At 41.3% G+C, this 15,843-nt stretch overlaps 1 protein-coding gene across 1 annotated transcript in view; it reads left to right on the plus strand.

Moving 5' to 3' along the window:
- Nucleotides 1-14,900, plus strand: part of SLC13A4 (solute carrier family 13 member 4) — a 29,069-nt gene extending 14,169 nt beyond the window's left edge. Inside the window, exons 8-16 of the mRNA XM_035894040.1 lie at nucleotides 290-480; nucleotides 4,734-4,853; nucleotides 7,653-7,754; nucleotides 8,884-8,985; nucleotides 10,080-10,188; nucleotides 11,349-11,465; nucleotides 12,259-12,420; nucleotides 13,936-14,073; nucleotides 14,722-14,900. Coding sequence (XP_035749933.1) covers nucleotides 290-480; nucleotides 4,734-4,853; nucleotides 7,653-7,754; nucleotides 8,884-8,985; nucleotides 10,080-10,188; nucleotides 11,349-11,465; nucleotides 12,259-12,420; nucleotides 13,936-14,073; nucleotides 14,722-14,859 — 1,179 coding nt within the window. The 3' untranslated portion in view covers nucleotides 14,860-14,900. The remainder of the gene's footprint in view (nucleotides 1-289; nucleotides 481-4,733; nucleotides 4,854-7,652; nucleotides 7,755-8,883; nucleotides 8,986-10,079; nucleotides 10,189-11,348; nucleotides 11,466-12,258; nucleotides 12,421-13,935; nucleotides 14,074-14,721) is intronic.
- Nucleotides 14,901-15,843: the final 943 nt, after the last annotated feature.

Raw genomic sequence — 15,843 nt, forward strand, 5'->3', positions numbered from 1 at the left:
CAGCCCACAAAGGCTTTTGGTATCCTGCTGAGATTCCAGTCAGAACTGGAGCTGGCCCAAACCACAGCCAGAAGTCTGATTACTGTTTGTCCTACATTTCTGCCACAGGACAGGCAATTTCAGGCCCCTGAACAGGTTTCTAGTTCTGATCCCAGTTAATCCCTGTGAAGAAAATACGGCCCCCTCTTAACGCTGTTATTTTTCCGGGACCTGTATCACTATGGCGTTAGAGCAAGTTGGACTGCTGTTCTGATCAACTGCTTTCTTTGGTGAATGTATCCCCTCACAGGCTCAGATACTGGTGCTGCCTCCTAAGCCCTCAGAACTGGCCCTGAGCACTAAGTACCAGTATCAGACCAGACATGACCACATGGTCTGCAAATGCCTCTCACTGAGCATCTCCTATGCGGCAACCATTGGAGGACTGACAACCATCATAGGGACCTCCACTAGCCTCATATTCTTAGAGCACTTCAACAAGTAAGTGATATTGTGGTTGTGTGAGAACAGTGGCTGTGTCATTATCATCTCTGTGGCTTTTCCCATGGGTTATTTAATACCTCAAGGAATCCTTGCAAGACAGTGTCACTGAAGGCAATTTTGTTTCTTGCCTGCTCTGATGTTATTACTAACTGTTAATGGTTCAAACAGAAAAGCCTATGTTAACACATATCCAAGTCTTTCCTCCGTGCAAAATAAAAATTCCTCAGCATGTGGTAACATTTAAGTTTCTTCAGCAACTTCTTTTGGTTTTACAAACTGATTATCATGAAGGCAGCAGGCACCCTGGAAAAGCAAACACTGAAGTCATGAAGATATAGCAAAGAAGACAAAGAGAAATACTCACAGAAGAAGAAGTGTCATAAAATCAGCTTCAAGTTCTTCTATGGGTTCTTAGAAAGTGAGTTCTTATGGTGAACCTAAAGGCATCACCAGTGGTATGTGGGTTGCTCAGCATATAGTGCAAAAATAGAATCATAGAATAGTTTGGGTTGGAAGGGACCTTAAAGATCATCTAGTCGCAACCCCCCTGCCATGGGCAGGGACACCTTCCACTAGACCTGGTTGCTCAAAGCCTCATCCAACCTGGCCTTGAACTCTTTAAGGGATGGGGCATTCACAACCTCCCTGGGCAACCTGTTCCAGTGCATCACCACCCTCACAGCAAAGAATTTCTTCCTTATCTCTTATCTAAATCACCCTCTTTCAGTTTAAAGCCATTACCCCTTGTCCTATCACTTCATGCCCTTGTAAAAAGTCTCTCTCCAGCTTTCCTGTAGGTCCCCTTCAGGTACTGGAAGGCTGCTGTAAGGTCTCCCTGCAGCCTTCTCTTCTCCACGCTGAAGAACCCCAACTTCCTCAGCCTGTCTTCATAGGAGAGGTGTTCCAGCCCTCTGATCATCTTTGGGGCCCTCCACTGGACTTGCTCCAACAGGTCCATATCCTTCTTATGTCGGGGGCCCCAGAATTGAATGAGGTACTCCAGGTGGGATCTCATAAGAGCAGAGTAGAGTGGCAGAATCACCTCCATTGACCTGCTGGTCAATCTTCTTTTGATGCAGCCCAGGATACAGTTGGCTTTCTGGGCTGCAGGTGTATACTGCTGTGTCATGTTGAACTTCTCATCAACCAGCACCCCCAAGTCCTTCTCTGCAGGGCTACTCTCAATTGGTTCTCCACACAGCCTGTATTTGTGCTTGGGATTGCCTTGACCCATGTGCAGGACCTTGCATTTGGCCTTGTTGAACTTCACGAGGTTTGCATGGGCCCACCTCTCAAGCTTGTCAAGGTCCTTATGGATGGTAGCCCTTCCCTCCAGCATGTTGACTGCACCACACAGCTTGGTGTCATCAGCAAACTTGCTGAGGGTGCACTCAATCCCACTGTCTCTGACCGGAACAAAGATATTAAACAGTGCCTGTCCCAGTACCAACCCCCACTCATCACCAGTCTCCACTTGGACATTGAGCCATTGACCACAATGCTTTGAGTGTGACCATCCAGCCAATTCCTTATCCACTGAGTGGTCCATCCACCAAATCCATGTCTCTTCAATTTACAAACAAGAGTGTTGTGCAGGACAGTGTCCAGTACTTTTCAGAAGTTCAGGTAGATGATATCATTTGAACTTCCCATATGCATCTACATTGTAACTCCATCACAGAAGGCCACAAAATTTGTCAGGCACGATTTGCCCTTAGTGAAGCCATGTTGGCTGTCACCAACCACCTCCTTATTTTCCATGTGCTTTAGCATAGTTTTCAGGAGGACCTGCTCCATGATCTTGCCGGGCACAGAGGTGAGACTGACTGGCCCATAGTTCCCTGGGTCTTCCTTTTTTTCCTTTTTAAAAATGGGGGTTATGTTTTCTCTTTTCCAGTCAGTAGGAACTTCACCAGACTGCTATGACTTCTCAAATATGATGGATAGTGCCTTAGCAACTTCATCCACCACTTCCCTCAGGACCCATGGATGTATCTCATTAGGTCCATGGACTTGCGCAACTTCAGGTTCTTTAGGTGGTCTCGAACCTGATCTTCTCCCACAGTGGGTGGTTCTTCATTCTCCCGGTCCCTGCCTTTGCCTTCTGAGACTTGGGTGGTGTGGCCTGAGCACTTGCCAGTGAAGACTGAGGCAAAAAAGTCATTGAGCATCTCAGCCTTCTCCACGTCCCAGGTAACCAGGTCTCCTGTTTCCTTCAAGAGAGGGCCCATGTTTTCCCTAGTCTTCCTTTTATCACTGATGTACCTATAGAAGCTTTTCCTGTTGCCTTTGATGTCCCTGTCCAGATTTAATTCTATCAGGGCTTTAACTTTCCTAACCTGATCTCTAGCTGCTCAGACAATTTCTCTGTATTCCTCCCAGGCTACCTGTCTTTGCTTCCACCCTCTGTAGGCTTCCTTTCTGTGTTTGAGTTTGCCCAGGAACATCTTGTTCATCCGTACAGGCTTCTTGTTTTTTTGCCTGACTTCCTCTTCATTGGGCAGCATCTCTCCTGAGCTTGGAGGGGTGATCCTTGAATATTAACCAGCTTTCTTGGGCCCCTCTTCCCTCCAGGGCTTTATCCCATGGTATTCTACCAGGCAGATTCCTGAAGAGGCCAAAGTCTGCTCTCCTGAAATTCAGGGTAGGAAACTTGCTGTGTCCCCTCCTTGGTGCTCTAAGGATCTTGAACTCCACCATTTCATGGTCACTGCAGCCAAGGCTGCCCTTGAGCTTTACGTTTCCCATCAGCCCCTCCTTGTTGGTGAGAACAAGATCCAGCATAGCACCTTTCCTCATTGGCTCCTCTATCACTTGGAAAAGGAAGTTATCATCATCACATTCCAGGAACCTCACAGATTGCTTATGCCCCGCTGTGTTGTTCCTTTAACAGATATTGGGGTGGTTGAAGCCCCCCATGAGGACCAGGGCTTGTGAATGTGAGGCTACTCCTATCTGTCTATAGAAAGCCTCATCTGTGCGGTCTTCCTGGTCGGGTGGCCTGTAGAAGACCCCTACTATAATGCCACCTGTCCCTGTCCTCCCCTTAATCCTGACCCATAAACTCAGCCACCTGCTGCAGGAGGTCTTCCACCTGGGGACACCCTTTTCAGGCAGGTCTGCCTCCTGTCCCTACCCCATGAGAAAGGTCTAGGCACTTTCTGCAGCCTGGGGTCTGCACTGCAGCCTCTCCCTTCAGCAGCTCTGTCTGGGTGGAGGCATGAGGCATCAGCCACTGCTGGGGTAGATGGTGCAGACTCCCCAGATGCAACTGCAGCCTTTGCTTTCCGACAAGTGCCCACTATTCTGACTTGAGGGTCAGGTAGGATCAGTGCCCTTGACCTGTGCAGATGGTCACAGAACAGTGCCTGGCTGCTGGGTTATGTGTACTGCAGGTCTCCCACTTGGCCAGTGGAATGCCCCTCCTTTGAAGAAGCACCTTGCCTGTGCACTCTCCCATGCAAGCTGCCACACCACATCCTGGCATTTATTTAAAATAAATAAAATTAGAAATGTGGTCTTACACCTTTCCTTCAGAGAAGATAAGAAGCAGCTCTCTGATCAGCCCAGGGCTCTCAAAGACATGAATATTACCTCTGTCAGAAGACTGGTGGTGCTTCTCATGCACAGGTATGTGTCCAAGCTCAAACCTGATTCTGGTCATCCGCTGCTGCCATGGTATCCTTTATTTCTCTCTCTGAAATGGCCATAGCAAAGAAAACTAATTTTGGAAGCCATCCTTAACTCAAGGATTTGGATTTTATAGAATTTCCAAAGACCCTCCTGTTATGACAGTTCCATCAAATGCACATATCAGAAATCTTTGTCAGAGCACAGCAGATTATAGTAATCATCTGTGTGATCCACAGTAAGGCATACAAAGAGATGATAGTTGAAATCATTCTTAAGTCTGCCGACACTAAGAAGAGCTTTAACAAAAACCACAGGTAGTGCCAGAATTTCACTCCTGGTAACTCTAAGGGGTTTTGAAGCTGGCTAGACAATTCAGACCATGTGGTCTTAAAGGTCTGAAGTGCTAGATGGCTTATCTGTGGTCTATGGTTGACATTCTTTGGCAATTGGTTTCACTACGCACATGTAATGCAGCTGTTGCAAATAAATACAGATGCAATTTTGCTATCATGCCATGACAAAAATGTATCACATATACGCGTGTGCAGCTATGCAAATTGGAGGTGCCTGCCCTTTTACTGTTCTTACTTCTTGTGCATCCTTTTTTTCCTTTACAGCCACTACCCAAATGCTGAAGTGGTCAATTTTGGAACCTGGTTTTTGTTCAGTTTCCCCATCTCCCTCATCATGTTGGTCCTGACTTGGTTCTGGATGCATTGGCTGTTCTTGGGTTGCAAGTGAGTGCAGACTGTTCAAGATGCATGGTTTATGAAAGCAGGGTGTCTGGCTCCTCTAGAACATGTCTCATAAAGACATTTCCAGTAGCAAATGACAAAAACTAAGGCACAACCTCCTTCTTCTTGCCAGAACAATTATCTGAAGAAATCTTGTTGCTTAGCCACGCTGCATAGACAGCAGTGTACAGTATTGCTACTTGAGAGTGAAGTGCCTAGGTATTGCTGATGGAAATACTTGTGATGCATTCAACTGTTTTGTTGTCTCTCATGACCATGAGGATCCCACTGTAGACAAAAAATCTTGTTAAAAGTCCTTTTGGAAAAGGACAGCTTGAAAGATGAATAGAAAAACAACTTCAAGTGAACAAGTCACTTTTCAGGTCTGTCCCCAGCTCAACGAAATTAATGCCACACCAGTTAAAATTAAAGGTAAACAGACTCCATATATATTTCTCTTTAAAATGGAAAGGACTCGCAGCCTAAGAGATGAATACCTTTTGATACCAGTAAGTCTCTTAGCTCCCAAATAAGAACAAGGCTTAGTCTCCTAGTTCATTTGTACCACGTATTCTCTTTGCAAAGGCACTTAGAAAAGTTAATGAAAATTGACTAAATGTGTGCATTTAGAGTGGATTAGTTAATCTGCATTAAATTGTGGTGCAGACACATTTACTCAGAATTAAAAGTGGCCTTAATTTGATTTAGTTTATTCTTAAAAGTAAGCTGAACTGACATCACTAATTTATTTCACCTAAAATGATGAAAAAATGATGACTTCTGCTTGCTGCTGACCTTAACTAGATTTGAAGAGATAAATTAGAGGTGAACAGCTCCATGTCCTTCTCTTAGTCAGTCTCCTGAGCCTTGTAGTTCCAAATTAAAAGGCTAAAAGAAGTCAAATAATTTTTTTTTAATCTTGAAAGGAAACAGGCCCTAACATGACCCTCAATTACTTTTTTTTTAATAAATATAACTGAAATTCCACATTGCATCCAAGACCTCATGCTGATTAATATTCTAAATAATACTAGAGACTGAATCATTATTGACTTTTTGAGAAGTACTGGTTGATTCCAAGCCTCCTTAATCTCTTAATAAAACATATTAAGTTAGGAGCTTGGCTATAATACTCTGCCGTCACATCCTCCTAAGCCTGGAAACTCTTACAATGTGTTGAAACAGCTGCCTCATGCCTGTGCATAAATGTTTACTGAATTCCCGTAACGTTCATGCTCATTCTGTGATTCTGTGATTTTCCTAGGAAGCCCAGTGTCATCAATCTGTTCTTACTTGGCCCGGTTGAAACAACATGTCAGACTTGCTTTTTAGGCTCTAGGCTACATCAAAGGGGAAGTATAATACACCCACCAAACAATTTTTGCCCGCCAAGCAGAGCTAAGGGTAGAATCGTTACTATAGATCTCGCCATTATAAACCATATAGCTCTTCTCTTCCAGCAGTTGTATTACTGCAGGTGGATTTTAATGGAGTCTAACAGCAAGCTTTGCAAGAAAATGTAAATATTTATAGGTGCAGGGCAGTGCTAAATGTGCTAAAACCAACTGTCACATAGATGCCTATTTACAAGTGAAATGAAAGGCCTACCTGCATCTTGAGCTACGCACATTCCTTTGAGAACCTGGCCATAACCAGATACATGGAGGGAGATCATAGATCGTGGTTTCGCCAGTGCTATGGCACAGATCTTTAGTAAGGTACCAATGGAGATATTAAAATAACAGGAACTATAGAGCAGACCATTGTGCTCTCAGGGTCCTTCCGTCACTGAAGTCCCTGCTGCTGCAGCCTATTTTAGACTGGCTTAGCTGCAGAGATTTCTCAGCCCACCTCACACACCTCCGTGTGAGAGCGGGTACAGCTGGAGTGGAAAAGCAGAGATCTGTGGCTCAAAGCACGGCAAAATAATGCTACTGGAAAGAAGAAAAGAAAAAGATTAAAGTGAGCTTGCAAGTACCTTAATTTCAATCAGGAATGTCCAGGCTTTGTTATATTATGAAGGCAATCCAAATAAACTAAGGACTTCACCTAACTTTCATGCAAATGTATAGCAGGTTCGAGTATATTCAGCTATGAAATGTGCTTGTGCTTGTATGTTCCTAGCAGAAGTACAGGCATTTTTCACCAGGCTGATTGCTTTGACCTCTGTGGCAGCAGAATTTGGTGCTACACTGATTTTGCCTGGTTTAGAAACAGCTTATATTATTAGAAGCAGACAGGTTGTTAAAGGTATTGTGATCCTCAGCACAGCTTTTCCCCTTTACTTACGGTGAATTCTGAATATCCAAGTCAAACCTGGGCTTAAGAGTGAGACTGGGTCCTTATACGTTGGATGCCCTTGACCTGATTGGAAAGCATACAGTTCCCCCATCAAAAAATCTGTTGCTAGCTAGCCTCTGTCATGGTCTTCCCATGTGATAGAAATCTGCCATAGCCTTTGGAGGTTTCTGACCCCAGAAAATCTGGCCACTGGCAGCTGTTTGAGGAAGCCTACCCAAAGGGAGCCCAGCCACAGCTCGGGATGGCTGTATTAGCCTGAGCACCCTGAGGACCTTCCTACTATGTCTAGGATCGATTCTCAGAAGATCGGGAAACTAGACTACACAAACATCACATGCAATAATTTCCCCTCCCATTGCCATCAGGCCTTGCCCCAGTCACATCTCCTCCCAACAGCCTCTGAAAACTCAAATTTTCATTTTGCCTCATTGCTGTTATTTTTTATGACTTTTTTTTTTCACTTGATGCCCTTGTCTAATTTTACTCTGCTATTTACCTCAGTTTTAAAGAGACCTGTTCTGTGAGCAAGAAGAAGAAGACCAAACGGGAAGAAATGTCAGAGAGAAGAATTAGAGAAGAATATAAGAAACTGGGGAATGTTAGGTAAAATGGACCTGCCTTCCTCAGGAATTTGCCTCTCTAGGCAGGACCATCTTTTCATGTTGCCTTCCATGGTGCCTTTGGCTCATGCCGATTAAACTATCAGCTCTTTCTCCTTTCCAGGATAGGAGTAGAACTGAATGCAAAAATGAACTAAAATCAAAGGTTTTGTTACAAGCATGCATTTATTTACTCATTTATTTATTTCTAAAGAAAAAGGAAATAAAAGGAAAGATTCAAGTTTATACCAGGGTCCAAAGGCCATCTGAGTCAAGGTTTGTTGCTACCTTTGAACTAAATCATTAAAGGACCCCCTTCCCAATTCAGACACATACTTATTTTGGTGGATAGAAGTTCCCTGTTAGCAAAGGCTTTGCAGCAATATCCCCCACCCCATGAGATGTCCAGCCCTCTCAGTTGCCCATCAACGTTATTCATGGTGGCAAGAAATGTCTCTTAAAAGATTATTTTGCAAGATTTTAATTTTTCAAAAGGGATGATAGATCATAAAACCCATGCTTCCCAAAACATTTTTGTGTTGTTCAACTGAAATGTTGACAGGTCAACTTGCTGAATAGGATCAACCCTGAATCTAGACTGTTCAGACGGTGCCTAAATATGAAACCATACTTAATTTAAATCTACCCTAAGTAAAACTCAGTATCTTCAAGTCACCTTAGCTTTATTCTCTATGTTTAAAAGAGCTGTGCTAATTTACATTGTAATTTTATCTTACACTTTCTACACTTTTTAAAGATGCAATAGAAAGTGTTTAAAGTGGAATGGTAACATGAGCTTTACCTTGGTAACACATTTAATCGGGTAATAATGCAAATACAAAACAAGCATTTATAAATATTTTCTTTCAGGCCTGGCCAATGAATGATTGAATTGCAAATACAGACGGATATTTTCAGCCTCTTTTTTACTGGGTTTAGACGGTTCTTGGCTGGGAGCCAAATGTAGAATTCTTTAATTCAAACTAATCTTCCTTTCTATTTTCCATATATTTGTTATCCTTTCTTTGGAACCAGTTTCTGCTTTTTTACTTCTGGAATTTGCTCTTGGGTTTTCAGACTAACCTTGGATTTAATTCCTAGCTTGTTTTTTGTTTTTTGTTATTTTTTTCTAGCTATCCTGAGATGGTGACTGGGTTTTTCTTCATTCTGATGACCTTACTTTGGTTTACTCGTGAGCCGGGCTTTGTACCAGGATGGTCTTCTTTTTTTGAGAAGTAAGTGAAATTCGCTAAACAACTGCAAAGCAATATGGGCTTACATCTTCTGACCTTCTGCAGTAATTTTTGGCCTTAAAACATTATCAGCCACCTTTAACAAGGTGGTGAAAAATTAACACTTTATTCAAAAATTAGGATTTTTGTTTTTTCAACTACATCTGTTCACATGGAGGCAAATTGTATTCCTTTTCAGTAAGCAGAGTAAATTAAGCAGAGAAAGTAAAATAAACATATTTCAAATATAAAAAAATAGGAGGGTCAGATTCTGAAGTTAAAACATTTTAGTGCATTCATAAAGAAGCTGTCACTGGAATAGATTGCAACTATAATTCAAAGTAATTTTTGTTGTGATTTTGAAATAGTGATTTTTGACAGAACGTGTATTTTTCTGACGATAAATTTTATCAAGAAAATGTCCATGTCAATTAAATATTACACAGAATAGTGACAGAAGCAAATAATTTTGCTTTTATTTTAAATAATGTTGAAACAAATTATATTAAAACTATGACACACAATGCATATCAATGAATAAGTGATTTGAACTTAAGTTTTCTTTATGTTTCTACTGCATAATAGTATTTTAATTTTTCATCCTAATTCTGACAGAAAAACAATTTCTAATATTGGGATTTCCTGAGGATTTCTGGAGTATTCTGGAATATTCCTCAAAATCATTTTTCAGAATGAGTTTTAAACATTTAACTTAAAGTCAATCTACAGTTCATTTCTAAAGGATCACTTGAGTTTGGTTTTTCCCCAGAACGTGTTTACTGTTTCATGCTTCTATCACACTATTTTGCTGTACCTCCAAGTTAATAGATTTGTAAACCAGTAAAAAGTTCTTTTTTTCACTGGAACATTAAAAAATGTTGAGCAGCGATTGAAGCTGGCTACAGGAGTCAGTTTAATAAATGGGAAAAAAATCCAATTTGTATGCTTGGTATGTAGATTTTTTTTTCTATTGGGCTGTAAGGCTTTAGATGTGGAAATACAACTTCACCTGCAACAATTTGCTTGGAGCCATGTACCTTGTTTGGAAATGTTTCTGTTAGTGTGTTTTTATGATAACACCTCTGTTTCTTTCTTAGGAAAGGTTACCGGACTGATGCCACTGTCTCTGTATTTCTTGGTTTTCTCCTTTTCCTGATTCCAGCAAAAAAGCCATGCTTTGGAAAAAAGGGAAAAGGTGAGGAGGATGCAGCAAGAAAGAGATCTGGCACATTTTCCAGTGCCTTTAAAGGCATTTTTCTGTTCTCTGTAAAATGTTCCCAGAAGAGATTTTCATTGCGGAAGGTCAGATCTCAGTTTCTCCTCTGATACCAGTCCTTCCTACATCACCCCCTTTTTTTTCTGTTGCTTTAATTCATATTGTCTCCTCCAGCAGATTACAAACAGATCTTGTATCTGAGGCCACCGTCTCTTCTGTGTTAACAGAGTTATCAAAATTTAGGACTGAGTTTTAGGAAAGATTCAGATGGAGTTCCATATAGAGAACCATAATGCAGATATTTTCAAAATCAGCTGAAGATAAGCTCTAGTAAATAATTTGGTCATCACTTATACAGCAGAAATCATTGATGATGTCATAAAATAAACATAAAAGAGGTCAGTAAATGTCAGACAAAGTTCTGATTTTGCACAATCCTTCTCTCACAGTCTTCTTTATAATAATAATGATTGCTATTTCACATTCACGTTTGGGTAATACTCAGTGGTATTGATCAGTTTGCTGTACTACGCTCTCAGCAGTCCTGGATGAAAATAGAATTGCCTGCATTGAGTCTTATGTAGAGATTACCAACGTATAGAGATCTGTTTATTTTCTATACTGACATATATTATCCAGCATTTAGGAAAAATGACACTTTCTAACTCCTACTTCAAGAAAATACTCAAGCAAGTGAAAAAATAACGTACTCAGATAAAACCTAGGGTCATAAATGCACTTCATCAAGCTTCATGGCCTACTGGAGAGAGAAAATTACCTTCTTTGAGAAAACAATCCCATTGTTACTCCATCTTTGTAGTCTACAGATAATTTGCACACGCTTATACACAACAGAGCACACAGTCCCTCAAAAATTAAACACAGGGGTCTATGGCTATTCACATCAATAGAGCAGCCAAGGGGAAGTCAGAATATTTGGAATTAATATGCTGCATTTGCTGAGGTCAAGCTAACCAGAAAAATAGGCTACGCGCTGCTGCTTCACCTCTCTCACAGACAGTTCTCAAGATAACTCCCATGGATATTACATTATTCCTACTAGTGTGAAAAATATGAAGAACTTTGCAAAAAGGCCAATGTAATACTGGTCACACACTTGCTTTATTTTGATATAGGAGATGGTGAAAAGTCAACAGACATTAACACAGTGGATCCCATCATTACCTGGAAGGACTTCCAGAAGACCATGCCCTGGGAGATTGTCGTGTTGGTTGGAGGAGGTTATGCCTTAGCAGCTGGATGCAAGGTATTGATTTAGATTTTTACCTTCCTTCCTTCCTAAAAAAAAATTATAAACCTGGACTTTTATCTCTTTGTATGCTCCCCAGTTTGGATTTACAATGTGGATACTTTGTACCTACACCCTGCACTCAATGGACAGCGATCTAGCTGACAAAAAGATGGCTAGGGCTCAAGTCAATTGTGTAAACATCTGCCATTTCAGATGGCAGACATGACACAGGATCTGAGGGAGACCTCATACTTTCCTAGGTAGCAGCTAGCCAGACAGGGGGAACATCTCAGCTGTCACTGGATGCTCCTGCACTGAATGTGCAACAAAGGCAACTGCGTCAAGCTCCTAGTGCTGACTGGACAAATCGTACTCTAGGCTCTACTGACTATAGCTACATTCAGTATAATCCATGAATACACACCTAGCTCTCCTATAGATTCCTACATGTGGACAACCGAAGTTGTATATTTTAATCTCAAAATGAATTCTACCCAGACTGTGCAATCTTTAATCACCAATTTGCAATACTCCACTTCATGTGCTGAAGAAAGAGGAAGATCAGCCTTGATGCCTTTTTAATGTTATTAACTGTGCAATTTATCTCTTGCTTACTATGGACAATTATTTATTAGGCACTGCAGTGAAATCCAGTTTACTGAACAAAGGGAAATGCAGAAAGCATTGACCTAAACTTGTTTATTCGCTGGTGGGATTCTCTGATGCAAATTGCCCAAAAGAGAAGAATGTTGTTTTTTAAAACATACCAAGTATTTTAGTAATTCTTGCACTTCTGTCCTTTCTGCAGACCTCTGGCCTCTCTACATGGATTGGACGCCAAATGCTGTCCCTGAGCAGCCTTCCCTACTGGGCTGTAACTCTGCTAGCCTGCATTTTGGTGTCTCTGGTTACAGAGTTTGTTAGTAATCCAGCAACCATAACCATCTTTCTGCCTATTCTATGCAGCATGGTGAGTAAAAACAACGACATTTTTAGTCTGATGTTTCCTGACAGGCTCGTGGGAATGTTTCAGGATGTCAGGGTATTGGCACTCTGTTGACATGAAACCCAGCCTCAGTTCCCAAGCTACTGTTCTGCAGCCTTGGGCTTAGGAAAAATAATAAACTTGGGCAGCCAAAAGCATATTTTAGCACCAAGAAATTTATTCAGTACCTCTCAGACAAAGTGAAAATGTAGATCCCGTGCTGAGGGATGCATAGTCTAAGTACAAGAAAAGGTGACAATGCAATCAACAAATCAGGTGAAGTCCATATAAAGCTTGAGATACTCTTATCAATGGTATTTTAAATGTGTTATTCATTCATTAGTAGTCACCCACTCACTACTTGTAAGAAAAGACTCTAGTAGTGAATTTTTTATCAGATTTAAATGTGTTTGAGAGGGTGATCTGGTAAGCATACTACCATCCAACACGGAAAGCAGAGAAGTTTGTAAGGGACAGAAAAAGATTAGGAGACTGGTGACAAAGGCAGAGGAAAGAGATATAAATTTCATTCTATATTGGAACAGTGGTTACAGAAAACTGTCTTATTTCTTTTATGTAAAGTGAGCAGGTCATGTTTCTCTTTTATAACAATTTTATGGGATTGTCCCAAAGTACTTTATGTGAACAGTTCTGAGGTAATATGACGATATGGTCAGGTGAAAATAAATAATTATGTTTGTATGGCTTATGAGTCCAAATTTACCTCTGTCCAACGCAGAAAGAGACCCTCCTAAAGACAAGTTTACAGCAGTCATCTACTTTTAGTAGACTGAACTGCCATCTTAAGGCAGTCTCTCTGTTTTTACTGTAAAGTAGCCTGGAGACACTTCTTTCTCCAAAATGAAGTTAGCCTTGTGAATATCCTTCCCTTGCTCTCTGCCATAAAACTAGGCTGTAGCAATCTAAACGAAAATGCAAAATTTCACTACCACCAAAGCTGCAGTGGAAGAACAATAGACAACTGTAAAGAATATTCCATCATTACTGCCTTCCCACCATGCGAGTTTGGACCATGAACATCTACTTTTCTTAATCACCCTTCAGGAGGCTTTACATAATGGTCTTATTATCTTTAGCAACTGAGGAAAGTAAGTTCTTCATGCCAACCTGTCATGACTTCTCTTGGATGAAGACTGAAGTGGCAGTCAGTGTTAAGGTCCATAAGACACAGCACAGAATGACATGGAGAACAGGAGGGAGGAAAGAGCAAAGGCGGCCTAATAGTAGCAATCTCCACCCTCACCCAGTGTGAAATGGCTCAAGAGAAATCCCTGGAGCATGACCAGCTCCAAATTATAACGCTATCCTACTCTAAAAAACAAACAAAAAAGAATTCCATGCTTAGGTTTAGAAACATGGGAGGTGAGATTCACAGAATCTTGTTTTCTTCATGTGAAGCAGAGAAGGTCCTTTCAGCCTAATTATGAGCAGTGGCTTTTATTGGTTAAATTAGATTTCTCTCCTTCTCTCTCCTTCCAGTCAGAAACCCTGCTAATCAACCCTTTATACACCCTGATTCCTGTCACCATGTGTATCTCATTTGCGGTGATGCTGCCAGTGGGTAATCCACCAAATGCCATTGTCTTCAGTTATGGCCACTGCCAGATCAAAGATATGGTGAGTCTTGAGATTGGGTACATCTTCCCATGCTTCATGCAACCTCAACACCTTGTCCCGATCACATCCAGCAGCCAACAATAATAATGACGATATTGGTGCTAATATAAAGTCATATTGATCTGCACTGCTGTTAATGTGACTGAGCTGTCAGGTTAAGCATCTACACGTCTGCTGTAGGATACACACAATTCTTATCTTTATTTTTACATGAATGTAACGGTCTAAAAAGGTATCAAAGAACAGGAGTACACAATCCTTTGCATTGACCTGTTAAGACAAGCACAGGAGAACATGAGAAATTAGATTTATCACATAGCTCCACGGTTAGTCATGTAGTTATCAGCCTGCTATGTGTGGTACAACACCCCACTATGATTACCTGATTGAGAAGTTCAAGTGACAAACTGAGCAGGTTTCCCATGAGCTGCATCAACCTCTGACTATCACTCCTAAATACTCCTACAACGTACACTCTGATATGTAACACTCACTGTGCTTTTTTTGGCTTTAGAAATCAGTACACATACTTTATCCCACTATATATGTCAGTATACATACACACCCCTTAGTGCCTTCTTCTTTCCATGTTAACTGTTTTCAATCTAGTTGTCATTGATCACGCTCTGATGCATTTTACTTTTGTAGGTGAAAGCCGGCCTGGGTGTAAATCTGATTGGCCTGGCTGTCGTCATGGTGGCAATCAACACTTGGGGAATTAGACTTTTCCAGCTGAATACTTTTCCAGAATGGGCAGCAGTCAGCAACGTCACTAGCCAAACATAATCTCCAATGAAAAAAAAAAAAGACAAAAGTGCAAGACCAAAGCGAGTTGGGACAAAATATTAAACCTACAATGCACATATGAAAGAAAGGAGAAAACTTGTGTATAAATAGAACCAGGACCCACAGCGAACCATGAAGAAAATCCACAGGGAGTTCTTCGCAAAACCTTTTCCGTTCTGAAAATCAGCATGAGTTAAAAGGAGAGATTTGCTTTGCTTTGTTGTTGCTTTCTCTGTGATACAATAACTCTGAAAAAAACTCTCCTCCAAATTCTCTGCCTGTGGTTTTTTCATGCCCTAGAACAATTATGTAGGACTTGTAAAACAGGGGATATAAGAGTTCAATGGCAGAAGACAAGTATACATACGCTGGTACAGTCAGTAGCAGGATATTTAATCCTGCCATTGACTCCTATGGTGAATGAAGAGAGAGTCTTATTCCCAAACCTAGAGTTTTATAAGCCTACTTCTTTTAAAGGCAAATTACTATTTTTCTTTTGAGGTAAGTCATCACTGTGTTGGGAAAAAGAACACTTTCCCAGCTAATGCATATGGCTTGGAAAGAAATACAGTAACCAGCTACAGCACTTCAAAGGGATAATAGAAACCACTGAACAGGAGTAGTCTCCTGGGAAGGAGAATGGTTTTTTTTTTCCACAACACTAACACAGTTTCCAATATTGCAGTAGTTGCAATCTCCACTTTGGAAGGAAGAGGTTCAGAAACAGAAAGTTTTAGTCAATACCTTCTTTCCTCATCATTGTACTGCAGTGGGAGCCTCTTCAGCAGGGGAAGCTGTGACCAGCAAACTTGACCAGGCCAACATACCCATTGCTCTCCCCTCTCTTTGGCTGCTGTTTAGATAGTTCCGCAGTTATGATTCCCCTGACAGAGAAAGCATAATTTCATCCAAGATGGCACTCAGTGCTGCCCCATCAGTAAGAAGGGAGAGGGCTGAAGTGGAGTGGTCCTGGTATATCTCATC

This window comes from Egretta garzetta, unplaced genomic scaffold (genome assembly GCF_000687185.1).
Source record: "Egretta garzetta isolate BGI_Z169 unplaced genomic scaffold, ASM68718v1 scaffold180, whole genome shotgun sequence".
Classification (NCBI taxonomy): Eukaryota; Metazoa; Chordata; class Aves; order Pelecaniformes; family Ardeidae; genus Egretta; species Egretta garzetta.